This window comes from Lepisosteus platostomus, chromosome 1 (genome assembly GCF_059453375.1).
Source record: "Lepisosteus platostomus isolate fLepPlt1 chromosome 1, fLepPlt1.hap1, whole genome shotgun sequence".
NCBI classification, from domain to species: Eukaryota; Metazoa; Chordata; class Actinopteri; order Semionotiformes; family Lepisosteidae; genus Lepisosteus; species Lepisosteus platostomus.
The window spans coordinates 64,584,790-64,602,874 of NC_142611.1; the positions used below are offsets into that span (position 1 = coordinate 64,584,790).

Genomic DNA, 18,085 nt, shown 5'->3' on the forward strand with positions numbered 1-18,085 from the left:
CTGCAGGGTGTCCAGTCCTGGTCCTGGGGGGGTCAGTGTGTCTGCAGGGTGTCCAGTCCTGGTCCTGGGGGGGTCAGTGTGTCTGCAGGGTGTCCAGTCCTGGTCCTGGGGGGTCAGTGTGTCTGCAGGGGGTCCAGTCCTGGTCCTGGGGGGTCAGTGTGTCTGCAGGGTGTCCAGTCCTGGTCCTGGGGGGGGTCAGTGTGTCTGCAGGGTGTCCAGTCCTGGTTCCTCAACCATCCCTTAGAGGAGTCTCTCTCCTGCTTGTTCTCTTCTCACAAAGGATTCTCTTTCTTGTTTCTCTCTTTCCAAATGTAATTCTCTCCTCTCTGGAAGCCTCTGCTTTCTTTTTTTTAAAACCATCTCCTGGCCCATTCTGAGCTGGCAACTGATCATGTGACTTAGGGCTACAGGACCTTCCCCCAACAAAGATGTCTGGGAAATGTAGTTCAGGTCAGAATTGCCATTTTGCCTGAACTTGCTGTCCAAATTAGCCCTCTTTTGATGTACAGTATCACACACTTAACTGAAAATAAAAGTAGATGTCAAAAATAATTTAAGGCAGATTTTGCACCATTTAATGACAACCTGATGGTGAGAACCACAGGTTTGTGCAACATTTTTTCCACAAATCCAGGGCATTTTGAAAAAGTTCAATGTCTCTCACTTTAAATGGTTAATGCTGCAGAAGAGAGCAGAGTATCCATGTTAACCATATATGCTACTAGTGCTATTATTGCCAGACCAAACATCCCCTTTCTGAAGCACTGCCCCAATATGGTAGTGGCAGTGCTGGCATGTACCGTACACTGTAGAGGTGCTTGTTTGGAAATCGCCAAAAGAATAGAAGACAGATGGCTGGAATTCTGAGCCGATTCCAGAAGACAAGACAACCCCAAGTTTGGTAGTGAACCTGCAAGGGCAACTGAAGTATGACAATCCGCAAGTGGAGAACAGAATTGCTCCACAGTTTCTCATAAATTATTCAGGTTCAGGCTTAACCCAGGCCCATAATGAGCTAAAAAATATCCAGAAATAAGATGATGAAAAAATAATAATTTCCTCAGTCCTACCAGAGGAAAGGAGTTGGGGATGCATTTCAGTGCTGTACATCAACTCAAACACCACTGTTACAATAAACATCCTCCCCCTTCAGATTCACCAGCAGTGATGTCGGAGGTCTTATCGCAACTGAGATTTATATAACAGAGCCAACACCGAGCCCGTTGTACCTCGACAACCAGCAGCCAGCAAAACCCCCGAATGTTTAATTCTTCCAAGCATTTGGGGCAAATTAGGATTCATTTTGGGCCACGAGACGACAATGAGAGACGGCACCGTGGGGCGAAATGGAAACCCACTTACCATACATCGCGGGCAGTTCAATAAAGCGAACTATTTATACAAGATAAGTGCAGAAGAATTCAACTTTCTTTAAAAAAAAAACTCAACTTCCTCAATTTCTGGAAATTTGAAATGTTTTATTGTGTGAATGACACAGGAATGCAGAAGGAGGAAAAACAAATTCCAAAACTTGACATCCAGGTTTCGTCCAAAAGGATGAACTGGCTGGCTCGTGGAGTAACAGCCCCATGGCCGAATCCTGCAATTGGACAGGTAGGGAGGAGGCGGGTACCATCGAGACGGACTCGGCCAACCCCTTTGCCAGCTTCCCAGAACCCCGCCCCTGCAGCCCACCAATCACAGGGTGGACAGGAACACCAGTTCGAGTATTGCCCAAATTGCTGCTAGTGTAATAAATAGGGTCTTGCAATTCTGTCAGCGTCTAATCCATGCATGTCTGAACAAGGGAAGGGAAGGAATTTGCCATCCGTACAGGTGGGTTTATACTGGAGGAAGGATAGCGGGGGAGGGGATTCTACAGATAAAGGCACTTCTGAAAAGAAACACTGAATGTTGACAAAGATGGGGGCTGCTGATGGGGGGGGGGGGAGGGAGTGAATGCAGACAAGAGCCAGGGGCAAAAAAAAAAGTTGTATATAAACAGAGTACGCAATGAATTAAAAATAGATGTGGGGTGCTCCTCGAATCTTCAACCGCTCATAACCATCCGGACAAGCTCTGTTTGAGAGGGGAGAGAGAGAAAGAAGAGAGAGAAGGGTTAGTGTTTCTGCGTTCCTCACCACAGGAGGACTGGACACCAGCTACAGCAAGGGGGCCTGCAGTGCCATCGATTCAAACCCAGGGGGCGCCCTCAGCACACTCTGCCATCTGCTACTCACTACAGGAAATCATCTCAGCAGGATATAACGACAGGGAGGTTCCACAGTAATGGAGATCCTGCACCATTAAAAAACATGCAGATTGTAGGTTCTTCAAGAAAACTGTGAAACAGAAGAACCGATGCGCCTCAACAGGTACTAAAAGCCAGTACTGGAGGCGGCACGCTCATTAATGCAAAACGTGCTCTTGCAGTACTTGCATTACAGAGCACCACCAACCTACACTCTGCCTCAGACAGGAGGCTGCCATCTTGAAATCGTGCTCTCCTGCTACAGAGGAGCAGCTGCTCTCCTCCCAGTGCTGTGCTGTAGCCAGCGTCCAGCCCGCCTGTCTGCCCGTCCAGCGGTCAGTCGGTCTGTCAGCAGCCAAGGGGCAGGAGCTGGGATTAGAGGAGGGAAGGGCTGGGGCAGGGAGGGACAGCTCTACTTCCTACTCAGCCAGAGCAGCAGGGCCGGGTCACAGTTAGAGAGCTGCTCGTCAGTCAGTCGGTCAGTCAGTCTGTCCTTCCACCCCGCCCGACTCGAATCTGCAGCTACAAAAGGAGCTGAGCCCAGAGAGAAAAGCTGCCAAACTCAAGGCCCAGCAGACTACGAGCTCCAGGTACAGAAGAAGTACGAACTCAAGTTGGAAATCGAGAGGAATACCAGCAAGATTCTATTCACTGCAATTCCAGGTTAGTAAAGGACAGCTGTTCTTAAGGAGAGCTGGGGAGACTGCGTTCGTATAAAAGTGATCTTTAATTTCTACATAACATTTTTTCCTACTTAAATACAAATTTTTCTTTATGTCTACACATACACACTGGAGTTGTCAGATCAGACTGTCACCATTCAAACATCACCCCAAGGAGACTGGCTGATCCCGGTCCCTCCCTCCCTGCCTGTGCAGAGCTCAGCGCTGCTGGGCGATCCCGGTCCCTCCCTGGCTCACTGTGCAGGGCTCAGCGCTGCTGGCCGATCCTGGTCCCTCCCTGGCTCACTGTGCAGGGCTCAGCGCTCCTGGCCGATCCCGGTCCCTCCCTGGCTCACTGTGCAGGGCTCAGCGCTGCTGGCCGATCCCAGTCCCTCCCTGGCTCACTGTGCAGGGCTCAGCGCCCGCTGGGCAATCCCAGTCCCTCCCTGGCTCACTGTGCAGGGCTCAGCGCCCGCTGGGCAATCCCGGTCCCTCCCTGGCTCACTGTGCAGGGCTCAGCGCCCGCTGGGCGATCCCGGTCCCTCCCTGGCTCACTGTGCAGGGCTCAGCGCCCGCTGGCCGATCCCGGTCCCTCCCTGGCTCACTGTGCAGGGCTCAGCGCCCGCTGGGCGATCCCGGTCCCTCCCTGGCTCACTGTGCAGGGCTCAGCGCCCGCTGGGCGATCCCGGTCCCTCCCTGGCTCACTGTGCAGGGCTCAGCGCTGCTGGCCGATCCCGGTCCCTCCCTGGCTCACTGTGCAGGGCTCAGCGCTGCTGGGCGATCCCAGTCCCTCCCTGCCTGTGCAGAGCTCAGCGCTGCTGGGCGATCCCAGTCCCTCCCTGCCTGTGCAGAGCTCAGCGCCCGCTGGCTGATTACAGTCCCTGCATGTGAACAGCAAGAATCTAGGAGCCATAGTACATCAGGCAGATGACATCTGGCCAGGTGTTAAGATTCTGTAAGTATTACTCATGACACGCCAGCTCTCCGAGTACAACAGCGTTCCTCTTGCTAGCAGCTATGAAAGTCTGCCCCTGCCCCTCCCTACCCCCCTCATCACAGAGCCCTGGGTTCCTACATCGACAGCAGGAGAGACACCCAGACACATGCAGAGGAGCATGCTGCAGACGGGGGGCGCTGCAGAGACAAGGGTCATTCATCAACAGCAAAATGAAACAGGAGGATTTTGAAACAAACAGAACGATGGAGAGAGACGGCTGGATGCCTTTCCGAAAAACACCCAGGCAGGGGAGCGCAGTCACCATGGCAACCATCCCAAAGGCAGGGCTGGGGGGGGGCTTCTAAGTATCTGGACACAAGAGATCAGATCACTCATGTATATACGCTGCATACATGCCCATATACACAAACACACAGAGATGTGTATATGCACAAAGACACAGATGTATGCATAAATACAAACACAATCCAGGTACTTATTGAAGCCTCTAAAGGGTGTGGTGTTTGTCTGGATATGAAAGAACGACGGGGCTATTGGCCAATTTCGAAGACAAACGAGACCAGGACAAATATGTCGCCACGGTCATTCAGCGGGGTCTCCCACAATGCACCGTATTGTGCACAGGTAAAACCTCACACCTCCGCGGTTCTAAAAGCACCTTGTACTCGGTGCTCTAGTCAGGCAGAGCTCTCGCTGAAGACAGCGTCCAGATCCCGCCAAAAAGATGAAGATGGAGGATCAACCAGGAAGGCCTGGTTCGGGGCCAGTGGGCATTTCCAGCTGGGCCGGGGAGGGGGGGGGAAGGGGGCGACTGCGAGCCCCTGCCCGTGGGCGTGTCGGCAGGCCCGGCGGGGGTCTCTCCCGGGGGTATACGTGCTGGAGTGCCGTACCGACGCACGCTCAGCCAGACATGATGTGGCGCACAAAGACTGCAGGAGAGGAACAACAGTTACACACTGTGACCACAGGGGCGGCGACAGACAGCAGCGTTCCTATTGCACACAACCCCGCCGCTCGCCGGCTAGCATCAGCCCGCGGAGAGAAGCCTCTACGCCAGTGTTCATTTGTGTTTTTTCTGGCGTGACAGTTGTACCCAGGTTTTACCGCACTGGACAACGAGAGCACGCTGAACGAAATGTGACTCACAGCCCCATGAGCTACAGAAGGCCGAATCGGTTCCCCCCACCCCCCCTCACTAAACCGTTCAGTTCCTCGGACGTCTTCACCGGGAGCTGACAGAGGAGGTGCAGTAGGCAGACTCCCGGGATTGTGATCCCGGAAGCACAGGGCGCAGCGTTAACCCTGACCGCCTGACCCGCGGACCTCACGCACACCGACCCGGTTCCGCACAGGGGACCACCGGGACGGACCGCAAGTGCAAAAAACGGGATTGGGATTTGCTGTAAACCAGACGGGCCGGCTGCGGCCCTCAGGGGTGACCCTGGCTGGTCGAGCTCCCAGCGAAGGCCGGCCAGCGTCGGGGGCTCGGGCTGCATCGTCACTCCTATCCGCTGGCCCAGCTCAGCCTGCTCCGCCCTCGCCACCGGCAACCAGGGCGCCCGACACGAAACTCATCGGACTCGCAGGGGACCCTGGAGGGGCGTCTCACTGTAACCCCCGTTCCTAACAGTCAGGCAGGTCAGGGTTAAGAAGCTGGATAGACAACAGGCCAACCGATTCTTAAGGAAAAAAAAACATTCACAGCGGTCAATATTTTTTCGCGTATTTGCGCTCCTTTTGCGGAGGACAAAAAAAAAAAAGGAACTTTAAACACACAGCATACACAAACAATCACAGGTGACATGCTTTGTGCGGTTCTGATTTGGAGCACAGAATGCGAGCTGCTCTCCGAAAAACAAAAGCCGTGTCTGACGTCTTTCAGGAGTTCATTCGTCAATTTCATATTGCATGGTTTTTTTTTTTATCTTGGCAAACGTTTTCTCTCCTATTTCTCCGACTCCATCAGGATCTAGAGAACTTTGATAGGAAGGAACGGGGATGCTGGCTCCCCCCTCCCCCGACTGCTTGCAAGTGGAGACACGAGGCAGGCAGAGCTGAGGACACAGTCGATGCCCAAGTGACGACGTCTACTCCAAACACCCAGGACAACACGGACACTGCTGCCCAGGAGCAGAGCGAGCTCTCCCCTTGCAGAGAAACCAGAGCTGCAGCAGACTAGGCACAGACAGCAGGATCACCCCTATCCTGGCGATTGCATGGGCCCCTACAGAACATGCACTGGGAATCACTCTTCCAGCAGATGGAATGCTACCTGCAGCCCCCCCATCACCCTCCATGCCTGACTCACCACCTCCAAAACAGGATGTGGGAAGATGCACCAGTGCACCGTGGGACTTGTAGTTCCCAAGACCTCAGATCACCCTTGCAGTCCTCAACAGCATTACAAGCCCTCAGTATGCCACCTGACTCTCGTTTGTCTGAGGGTATTTCTTGTTTGTCGGACACGTGAGTGGGACACAATAGAATTACGTTGCTGCTCCTGTCCGGTGCTCAGGTGTGCAATGCAATCAGGGTGGGCAATCGCCAGGAGTCAGCAACCACACCTTTCACTGTTCCGCGCAGTTGTCGTCCGCGCGCGCACACACACACACACACACACACACGCGGATCCAGGGCCAGGAACCTTCAAGCTCTCAGAGGGCCCCCCCAGCTTCTGTCCGGGGGGGGGGTCATCTGGGTGCTGCAGGACTGCCTACAAACTCCTGTCCACTGCAGATGATCAGGAGACCCTCACCGTCCCCCACTCCCCCACACCCTCTCCTACCTTCATAGTTGATGCAACCGTTGGCGTCCTCATGTCCTGCCAGCAGCGTCTCTACCTCCTCCTCTGTCATCTTCTCTCCTGCAGTGCAGAGCACACAGCCCCACGGTCAGCACCCGGCCCACTCGGCACGGACCGCACAGCCCCACGGTCAGCGCCCGGCCCACTCGGCACGGACCGCACAGCCCCACGGTCAGCGCCCGGCCCACTCGGCACGGACCGCACAGCCCCACGGTCGGCGCCCGGCCCGTGGGGCAAGTCAGGGTACACCCGGGACAGGACGTGCACACACAACAGGGTCTATTTTCCCCAGAAGCCAATTTACATCCCAGCATGTCTTTCTGTAACTGTGGAAGGCAACTGGTTTTCCTCCAGGAGCTCTGAACGAATGGGGGGAGTGAGCATGTGAACTCCACACAGAGAGCACTCCAAGTCCAGAGGCAGACCCCCGCACTGCGAGGAGCCATGGGACACCACGCTGCCCTGCGTTACAGACGAGGTCTCAAACTGCACTGAGAGCACGGGCGAGAAGCGGCGTACCCAGCGTGGTGAGGACGTGGCGCAGCTCGGCGCCCATCACGGTGCCGTTGCCCTCCTTGTCGAAGACGCGCAGCCCCTCCACGAAGTCCTCAAAGGAGCCCTGGTCCTTGTTCTTGGCGATGGCCTGCAGCATGGGCAGGAACTGCTCGAAGTCCAGCATCTTGTGGTTCATCTCTGCAAGGAAGATCAGGGTCACGCTGGACACCCTCTGCGCCCACAGACCCCACTCCCATGCTCACACCCCACATACATACCCCACTCTGCACCCACAGACCCACAGCACGGACCCCACGCCCACACACCTCAGTTTGCAACTGTCCTATTGCTGCAGGTTTTCCAGAGGATTTCCACCTGTCACTTTTCTACTGCAGAATCGCAGGTAATTGGCTTCCAACACCACTGCCAGGCTAGCTGTTCCAAACACCCACCACCCTTTGAGTAAACACGAAGTGGCTCACTACACTACAGGGACTGATGTCTACACACAGAGCCAGGGCACTGCCACCCACCTTGCACTGTATACAGAGTACACACACTGCACATTTACCCTCGCGTTACGCAAACGTGTACCCCGCAAACCCCAGGACACTCACCCTCGGCTTTGGGGTTCCCCAGCACCTTCAGCACCTCAGCGTTGACGGGGTTCTGCCCCAGCGCCCTCATCACGTCTCCACACTGGCTGTAGCTGATCTTGCCATCACCCGTCCGGTCGAACAGCATAAAGGCCTCCTTGAACTCTGCCAGGGGGACAGCAGGGGCAGGAGGAGAAAGACGAGAGAAAGCAAAATGGAGGGGCAGAGAGAGAGAGGGTGCACTGTGGTTAGTTCATAACTTTTCACCAATAGGACTGTGGCGCAACACAAATTTCTTGAGAAAGAGCAGAAAGTGGCCAGCCCTGGCCTGGAAAGGGCCCAGTCCTGCAGGTTTTACAAACAAGCTCCTTCTGATCGAGTAAAACTATTTGTCCAACTCAATCATCCCGAGCTCAACTTGGAACAAAACCCAGGGAACTGCAACCCAGGACCAATCCTGGACATCCGCATGTGAAACATCTCATTAATACCTTTTTCCATCTTAGAAATATTGCCCACATTAGGCATTTTCCCATTAGTATCTCATTCTGAATGCCTCATTCACTCAATTATAACATTTAGGCATGTTTTTTTAATCTCTCTATGGGCTCCCTAACACTTCTTCTCAACAAGTTGCAATATGTCCAAAACTCAGCAGGAAGACGACTAACGCATACCAGACCCTGGTGGTATTTCACTCCTACACCTAAACCAGTCGCCTATGAAGTCACATATTCAATATAAGATCTTGTCACTGCCTTTCAGGACTAAATCCGTACCCAGGACTAAGCGTCAGACTTGTGGCGACTGTGCCTTTTCCGTCTCAGCTACTTTGTTATGGAACGCCCTTCCTCCGACACCACGAGAGACAAATTCTTTGTCTCTCTTCAAAACAAAACTCAGAACTCACCTTTTTTACCAGGGCCTGTCTGATTACCCTACATTCTAGCTGTATAAACCTGCACGCTTGTTTGTTTTTCTTTTTATTGTACTTTTGTTTACTTTGTCACTACCCTACAGAGAAAAGCATCCTTGGGTTTGGAAAGGTCCCCTAAAAATAAAAGATAATAATAATAATAATAATAATAATAATAATAATAATATCATCCCCTGCCTTTACCAAACCCATCCACACATTTTTTATTTCATCCAGTTCAGGGACACAGTGGCCCGGAGCCCATCCTGGCAAGCCACAGCCACAAGGCAGGACACCCCCTGGATGGGACGTCAGTCCATCACAGGGCAGATACACACAGACACACACGCGCACTCCAGGGCCAGTTCTCCCAGAATCCAACTAACCCACCAGCATCTCTTCAGACGGCGGGAGGAAACCGGAGCCGTACTTGGGAACTGCATTCTGTTCTGGTTTCCCGAGCGGAAAGGCTTAACCGGACCAGCCCAGCGGGCAAGACGGGCGCCCAGAGACACCGGACCACAACACACGCACGGCCGCAGGCTGGAGGTCGGGTGTGGGAAACACGGCGCACGAGGGGTCACACTCCCACTCCCGACTCCCTCACGCTCGCCCCGGGCTCCCCTCACCCCACCCCACCCCTCCCGGTATTATTCCTACTTTAATATTTCAGCGGCGCTTGGCAGACGCCCCAGGGCGCACAGTGCTGTTAGGGCGCAGCGAGGCGTGCCCACAGAACAGTGCCGTCACGCATGCTATTGTCACAATCCCTGGATGCCACTCCGACACTGCAACACTGCTCCTGCAAAAAGCATCTGGAAATACCAGCCTTGAATCTTTTTGATCTGTTGTTCCATTCGCATTAGCATTACAGACTGAATACCTATTGCAGCAAAAAAACAAACCTCTAAGGACAATGAAAGGTGACATCTACTGTACTTTTAATCCTTTATTTCTGGAGTTCCCAACTCAAAAGCTAAAAGCTAAAAGCTTCAGCCTTTGAGAACAGTTAAAAACACACTAATTAAAAGGGGACCTCTGACATGTTCAGGGACTGAAACCAATTAAAGGGGCTAAAGTGAATGCAGATAGGAGGTCAGTCTCTGGTTCAACTGTATAATGGATCAGATGGCAAGATGGAAATTAGACACGAGGGTTCAAAGGACCAAGGCAGGGAACTCGACTTTAAGCCGCCTGGTATTGTAATTCTTACAGTCAATGGCATACAAATTGAGACTACATCTGTATACTATAAGGCAGCAATCCAAGAGATGGGCCAAACCCAGGATATGAACCTACAGCCTTCCACTTGGGCGTTCAGAGCCCCTGACCTCCGCTCCAACATCTCAAAAAGAGCGAAAGACAGAACTAGAGGACATACTGGGTCACAGGCCTTCCCGGTTTGTACTCCACTCCATTACCATCTACATTACACCAGAAAGGGCACAAGGCTGGTGGAGAAAAAGAAACCTCTCGAGTTTTCGTTTTAAATCTTGTGCAAAAGCTCCCGTCGACTGGGAATTTATGATAAAGAGATGAAGGAGGGAGGGAGGGGTTAAAAAAACCCAAACAAACGCTGAAATACAAAAACGGGATCATCAGGCGAGGACCGTCTCCGCAAGGGAGAGGGTCGGGAAATGCTAAAACGCCAATTAAGGAATATCCCGGGGAACGCGCAAGGGACTGTTTGGGATTTGGGAGGGAGAGAGTCTGGAAAGACGCTGCGGAATTTCCTGACGTTGCCGCGTAATGGTGTTCGTTTTTCCTGCAGGCAGGAATGCGGGCTCTTCCCGGGAGCAGCCAGGACTCTCTTCACCATATAAGGCGCGGAGAGACGGAGGGAGGCAGGCAAGGGTGTTATCAGTCACCATCGCGGCTTCAGCACACCAGAGAGGAAACCGGCCGAAAGCCGTCCAGGAAACCAAAAAAGGAGATGGCCGTTTAGACCACCACCCCTCAACACACACACACCAAAAACCAGATACTAGCCTAGAAAAAAAGCAGCTTTCAGGCAGAAGGACTCGCCATCAACTTTAATCTCCGACCCGAGCAAGAAATTCACATTTCACCGGATACTCGAAACACTTTCTTAACCATTTCCTGTTCTGTCTTTCTTGTCGACGGCGAAACACGCTAACGGGACTTCGGAAGAAAAGAGAACGACAAAGGGGCATAAAAGCGCTCAAACAATCGTTTTCGGAGCTTTAACCCGAGTTTCAAGTGCAATACAAGTCCCATGACACGCTTTTCACACAGCATTTTACAGCTCTGTACTACAACAACTTTACCGTTGCCAAGTACTTCCGGTTTAACTCTTCGGGTCTCTCTCCCGATTTTTCTGACAAGATGCTGGGGGGGAATTACAGACCGACAAAACTGACAAGCTTATTTCAGAAACGAGCGCCATCTGTATATTTCAACGCCCTGCTCGGGATAGTAACAGATTAGTCCATATCCGGCGCATTTCCTCCCCAAGAGTAATCCACCGAAGGGAGGGATTGATAGACGGCCATTTCCTCACACTGCTGCAGAGTCGATCATTACACATGCGGGCTAGCAGTTCACCTCTATAAGGACATCTCAAGTCAGTATTTACACATCTGACATTCACAGCCTCCTGGCCTCAGTCTGACACCGTGCCTTTCCATTGAAAGGTGGGACATTGCGCACACTCACACCCAAGCCTGGTAGTCGCCAGTGCGGAATAGTAGCAGGAGTCACAACACGTTAATCGTTTCGCGCATGCAAAACCCAGGAAAAAGTCTTTCACAGTCGCCCTGTTGTTAGTTAACACTTCAACCCCATCAAACGTCACGCCAGGATTTAATTCAGCAAAGCCACACACACCAGACCCGACTTCTGCGCTTCCTGTGCAGTGAGAGCACTCCTGCAAGATTAAAGGCGACGTTCCCGTGTCAGGCATGAACACATTCGCCGGCCTGTACTTATCTCTAACCTCAGTCTGATCACAACGCACGGCAATGCATTGACAACTTACCGTAGATCTGTTCTGGTTTAAACTCAATCTGCAAGTTGTTTTTTTTAAAAAAAAAAGAAGAGAGAGAGAGAAGGAAAGGTGAAAAGAGGAAGATGTGATAGGACTCAACAGACAGATGAAGCAGTAAGCCGGTGTCCAGAAGCTGAAGATGAGACAAGAGAACCGTCTCTCCTGACGGAAAAAAAAATAACTTTCAGATCCACAAAACCCCGAAGCTCTTTCGACAAGAAACATGTAAAAGGTAAAAGACTTACCAAGAATCTGGTCTTCTGAGAAGTCAGACTGTTTTATTAAAACAAAAACGGAGAGAAAACAGGGACACAAATCAAACACTAATACCAAATGATAGAAGCATTCGCATCACCTCCATTGCGGATACAAGGCTAATTGCGGATATAAGACTCCTGGTCACTGATAACAGAGGGAGGGTATGGGGTTTGGGGTGTTATTAAGCTGTATAGAACAACTTCACACCCCCGGATACCTCACCTATCTACCTCAAACGCAACTGGACGAACTTACGAGATGTATCCGGGACAGATCCGCCTCATCCCGCTTCAAATCATATTCAATCCCCAGGCTCGGCGAGACGAGCGGTATTTCATTAATCGTGCCCCAGACAAGGGTAGCCAACAGCGAGCATTCTTGAAAAAAGGCCCTCCCACAGCCAGCTTGGGCTACACTGTCACTTCAGCACCCTTCAACGCAAAACTAGAAGAGCCTATGCTTCTGCTTAACACTGCATCCCTGCATCCCGATATACCCCTGTTATATCCTGATCCGCCTGTGTAAGGCACAATGAGAAAACACCCACCATTTTCGCTGCCCGGGCTGCTGGAGTTCAGAGTCTGTCGGTCGACGGCAGGAATGTGGGCCGGTCCAGGGCGGCGGGCCTGTAATACCTACTCCTTGCGTCACTGTTTACTGAAGCCCAGAGCCGCCAACCAATCGCAGCCCAGCTCAGCGGGCGTTGGCTTCATTGGGTTTACCGCAGTACCCCATAGTGAGGCGCACACATAATTATAACGGGGAGGGGACGAAGATTCACGAGGAGACGCTGTAGTTTGTAAACTTCAGCAGCCGCTGTCAAAATATTTCTGCGGCTTACAAAACGGTCGTACAACGTATCTAAAATTAAAATGCATATAACCATATATGAATATCGGCCTTTATTATCCTCAATGATCATTTCTCAAAATCAGTTTAGAATTTCGTTGCACCCATGGATTCATATTTACGGTACGGAGAGAGGTCGGACGCTGATGAATGACCTCTGCTGACTGAACCGAAGGGGTCCCCTAGTGTATACAAGCTGCAACTACACGACAATAAAGGAAGAATTTTTAAAAAGAAGAATTCCTTATATATATATTGAAGTAGATCAGGTGGGTAGCTGCGTCAGCATACGTAGGCTGCAAATGAACAAGTAATAGGTTTATTCCACGCTGAAAAGAGAATAAAGAAAACACAACGTTTCGGCCGTGGGGCCTTCTTCAGGTGTCAGAGTGATGAATCACACCTGAAGAAGGCTCCACAGCCGAAATGTTGTGTTTTCTTTCTTCTCTTTTCATCATGGAATAAACCTAGGACTTTTTCCCATATATGTATATTACACGTATTTTCTGGACACTCCACTCAAAGCACTGTACAGGTAATGGGGATCCCCTCCACCACCACCAATGTAGTGACAGCAGGTGGGGCTGCAAATTGGTGGTGGTGGAGGGGATCCCCATTACCAGTACAGTGCTTTGAGTGGAGTGTCCAGAAAAGTACTATATAAGTGTAAGCAATTATTACTTAGAAATTATTCACGTGCAGCACCCCCTGGAGGATGCACCAGTCTGCTCGCCACATACCAGCTATCAGTGGGGAAGAGAGCAGAGTGATGAAGCCAGTTCACAGATGGGGATTATTAAGAGGTCATGATTGGTAAGGGCCAATAGGAAACTTGCCCAGGACGGGGGATAACACCCCCTACTACGTTCTAGAAACGCCCAGGGATTTTTAATGACCACAGAGAGTCAGGACCTCGGTTTTACATCTCTTTTGAAGGACGGTGCCTTTTCACAGTATAGTGTCCCCCATCACTATACTGGGGCATTAGGACCCACATGGACCGCAGGGTGAGCGCCCCCTGCTGGCCCCACTAGCACCTCTTCCAGCAGCAACCTTAGTTTTTCCCAGGAGGTCTCCCATCCAGGTACTGACCTGACTCAGACCTGCAGAGCTGCACTGGTTGGTTTAGCTTTGTTTTTAAGTACTATTTTAACTATTTTTACATATATTTTAAATCATTCTCTTTTTAACAATAGCCTGGTTAGCACCAAGTATTGCAGAAACTACAATAAATGGGATTGGAAGAGCCATAGTTTCAGTGTTTCATAGAAAGGGCTGGAGGGCGGAGTGGTGGCACTGTAGCTAAGGATCTGCACCTATGGTTCAAATCCTGCGGCTGGCAGAGGAATCCTACTCTGTTGGGCTCCAGAGCAAGGCCCTTAACCCCAGCTGCTCCAGGGGTGCCGTATAAATGACTGACCCAAGCTTCTCTCCCTGTCTGTGTGTCTCATGGAGAGCAAGCTGGGGTGTGTGAAAAGACAAATTCCTAAAGCAAGAAATTGTATAGGGCCAATAAAGTGATCTTATCTTATCTAAATATAGGTACAAGTTTCATCCATCTGTATCCGTTGGGAAAAAAGGATCTCAAACGTTTTTAATTAGCGCTGAATATTAATTCAAAAGCAATCAACTTTCTTTTCTGAGAATTAATTGAATGCCACTGCGATCAGACCGTCCCTGATGCCCTGTGCCGAATCAGAACGCGCAGGACCTGCCAGCCTTCCTCCGGGCCTGGAGCTGGGGAGGACTGGCAGGGAAACGGAGACAGCCCGACGCACGCAGACAGAGATGCGGCAGACGCACTGCAGGACGGACACGCAGGAGTCACGCACACAGGCACAGAGAGCCCCGCGGGCCAAGCGTCAGCGCCTGCCTGCCCACGGCTGGTTGTCCTCCCAGCAGCCGTGTGAAGGCGATGTGAAGCCATACCCCCAGCGAGAGATGGCCGCAGCGGCGACAATGGCGTGACGGTGGCAATGGTACTGGGGGTGGTGTGGGGCTTGGGGGCAGGCTGGCAGGGATGCAGCCCTGAGCCCCAGTGCCCCGGTGCCCCAGTGCCAGGGCTACTGCTCGGTGAGGGGAGCGGGACGGGGCAGAGGGGCGTGTCCCACGACAGAACCATTGAGAGACCCTACCCGGAACCACAGCCCCCGTCCGATTGGACACGCTAGCCTCGGTCACCTCACTCATCACCCGGGTCCCCGGGCAGCGCTGGGTGGTGGTTCGGACTGGCAGGGTGCTCCCGCATGGCTCACCTGCTCTCTCCTCGGCCAGGTTGCCGAAGGCCCTCGTGCGAGCTGAAATGGCGGACGTGCAGCCCAGGGAGCCAGCAGTCGCCTGGTGATGTCATAGTCTACCCTCTAGTCTAAGGGTCTTTGTATGATGACATCATTCTGTGATCAGGGAGCTGAGCGCAGTACTGGCTGGACGGTTCCGTGCAGACAGAGCAGCGCACAATGCACAGTACAGACTGACAGTGCAGTGTAGCCAGTCTGTTCATAAGAAAAGGAATGTAAGTTTTTGAGTCTAAGTGTACAAAACAGCATTTGTTTCAGGACCAAGAGAAATGTAGCCACAGTGCAGCAGACCTGCTGGTTCAGACCTGATGTCGTGATGTTGTGATGATGTCATGATGTTGTCAGAATAGAAAGGCTCATCCACAGTTACCATTTCACCAGAAGAAAAGTACAGAAAATCATACAAGAGGCACAATTCTGCAACAAGACCCATTCACCCTTCACCCCATGCAGCTGGGGTGCTATCTATGTGGAGTTTGCATGTTCTCCCTGTGTAAATTGCAGAGCAAAGAAAATAGGAAAGTCTGCTGATGACCCCTCCCACCCAGGTTACTGACTGTTTCATAAATGTCCCTCAGGAAGACGTTACGTCTACTGAAACCAGTTTCAAACAGCATCTTTCCAAGGGCTGTCTTTATGCTTATCCAGAACCCTAGTTCTATGTGCAGTGTCCTAACGCTGTCTATTGTCTTCTTTGTGTATGGCTTATGTAGAATGTTTTTGCAGCACCAAGGTACACCGGAGTAAATTCCTTGTTCATGAATTGTGCTGGGTGAATAAAGGTGGCTCGGATTCGGATGTTCATGTGGAGCGTATGTGTGTATCCTGCCTCCTGCCTGTCGCTCGCTGGGATAGGCTCCAGCTCCCCTCCTCAGACCCTGAACTAGAAGAAGCAGGTAGAACATGGATGGATGGATGAAGAAGCTGTCAGAATACCCCTTGCCCTAGACTAGCGGTGCCCAGCCCTGGCCCTGGCGCCCCACACACCTGCTGGCTCTCAGGAGATCACTGAGCCTCGCTTCATCTGAGGAGCTGCTTCGCTGGAACATTTGCCTTTTGTTTCTACTCACAAGCTTGGGATCTTATTTCACTTACAAAATACAAAGGGTTCGAGCTGCAACATGTTTAAGAGCCGAGAACAAACAGCTCCCGTGACTCCTGTCATCATTATCAAGCCAGTGGAGGGCTTGATTGTGTACCCGAGGGCTCGGCAGTCAGAAAAACCAGCAGGGGTGTGGGTCACCAGTATCAGGATTGGAAACCCCTGCCATAGGCTAAGCCATACCACCTCCATTCAGCATGTTTCAATCCTTACTGAGATCAGAGAGCCTAAATCCTCCCTCTTCACCCACCAGCTCCAGCTGCAGCCCGAGAGACAGCTCACTGACTGACTGTACACTGGAGGAAGTGAACGACTTGTTAGCTGACTCCTCTGCACAGAATACAGGAGCCATCTGAGTTGATAGCAGTGTTTCCGATTGTCCGGCCTTCAGCCTGGAGCCTGGAGCACATCATACTGCTGTAGACATGATCACCTGCAGAACAGGTCAGTCTAGCACAACAGACTAAATGATCTAGTGCTGGTTTTCACACCGGTACCTATTCAGTGACAAAATGCGCTGACATCATCACGGGATCATGACATCATCACATCACGCTCTCACGCCTGAGCGGCAGATCTACAGCGTCTACAGGAGGACTTTTGTCTGAAATTAATGCTTTTTTTCATCTTTTAGAACTTCCTTCTCTGTTTCAGCGTTTCACTTTTGTGTGCTGAGATCTCCTCTAAAACTTTCTGTTGGAGACAGACAGCGCCAAAGCTTGGCAGCCAGCGTAAAACTGATTCTGAGGAGCAGCGCTCTAGCAATGTGCCAGAGGAAAACTCATCTCTGATTTTGATTTTCCATGTGGGACGCCCCTCCCCCCGACACGCCCCCCCCGCAGCAGCACCCCACACAGCTGTGGAGCTGTAGCCCCAGAGCTCTCTACTCACCACCACTGCAGCCGGGTCGAAGGGGCAGTCCGAGGGCTTCAGGAGCCGGGGTCGCAGTTGCGGCACGGGCCGGGGGAGCGCCGGGGCGGGGCGCGGGAAGGGGGGCCCCAGCCTGGCCGGGGCGGGGGGGGGCGTGCCGGACGCAGGCTTCTTCACGGAAGACTCTCTCTTGGGTGCCATGGCGGCGCGTTGGGTTCAGGAGCTGGTTTCCTTCCCGAGCCCCTCTGGCTGGAGCTGGTGCTGCTGTTGCAGGAAAGCCCGTTCTGAACTGAGCCCAGCTCAGAGAAAGTGTGTCAGCGCTGAGCGGAGTCAGGGGAGGAAGAGAGGGGGGCGAGCGAGACCACCGGAGTGTGGGTGTGTCGATCAACAGGCATCAGTCGGCATGTGTCTGTTCATCACTGCCGAGCTGCAGTGACGCTCCAGTCCTGTGGATTCAATCCTGACTGTGTGTGTGTGAGAGAGAGAGCTGGCTAGGGAGCCTATATGTAGGTGATTCTATTTCAGGTTTTGAAATAATGGATGTCCTTGGTTTTTAATTCTCCAGACCCTTCCCCCTCTCTCTCTCAGCCCGAGTGTGAGCCTCTTAATCTGGTGAGCCCACCCCTCTGTTTGCAGACATCAGCGCCTGTCCCAGCAGGGACACCCCCGACAGTTGAAGCTGCGAGCGTCTCTCTTTAAGGTAGGCAGGACTATTGCAATGCTTTTCTACAAATAGTTCATTGAAAGTGTTTTGGCACACTGTCATGTGGGTTGCGCAACATCAGTAGCGTTAATCATAACAGGTTGGGAATGTTAGATAAGCATCAAGATTACTGGGGCAAATCAGATCAACCTAAATATCCTCCACAAACGGAGGGCTATAAAGAAGTTCAAGAGCATTATGGTGTCTGTGTGTGTCGCCCCCCCCCATCCATTGTGAATTCACACGACACCCATCTGGGAGACGCCTCAGGACTCCAGAAATCTTCCATCCCCTTTGCAATACCACTCTCGAAAACAG

The 18,085-nt window shown here is 52.1% G+C and overlaps 1 protein-coding gene across 1 annotated transcript; it reads right to left on the reverse strand.

Moving 5' to 3' along the window:
• Positions 1 to 1,457: 1,457 nt before the first annotated feature.
• Positions 1,458 to 17,265, reverse strand: LOC148678435 (uncharacterized). The gene is made up of 10 exons (XM_088639482.1): positions 17,082 to 17,265; positions 14,931 to 15,092; positions 12,494 to 12,602; positions 11,934 to 11,961; positions 11,680 to 11,707; positions 7,787 to 7,930; positions 7,194 to 7,367; positions 6,657 to 6,734; positions 4,762 to 4,800; positions 1,458 to 2,079 (listed from the first exon to the last, which is right to left on the reverse strand). Exons 1-9 carry the CDS (start codon positions 17,263 to 17,265, stop codon positions 4,772 to 4,774), a joined length of 936 nt encoding a protein of 311 aa, XP_088495608.1. The 3' UTR covers positions 1,458 to 2,079; positions 4,762 to 4,771.
• Positions 17,266 to 18,085: the final 820 nt, after the last annotated feature.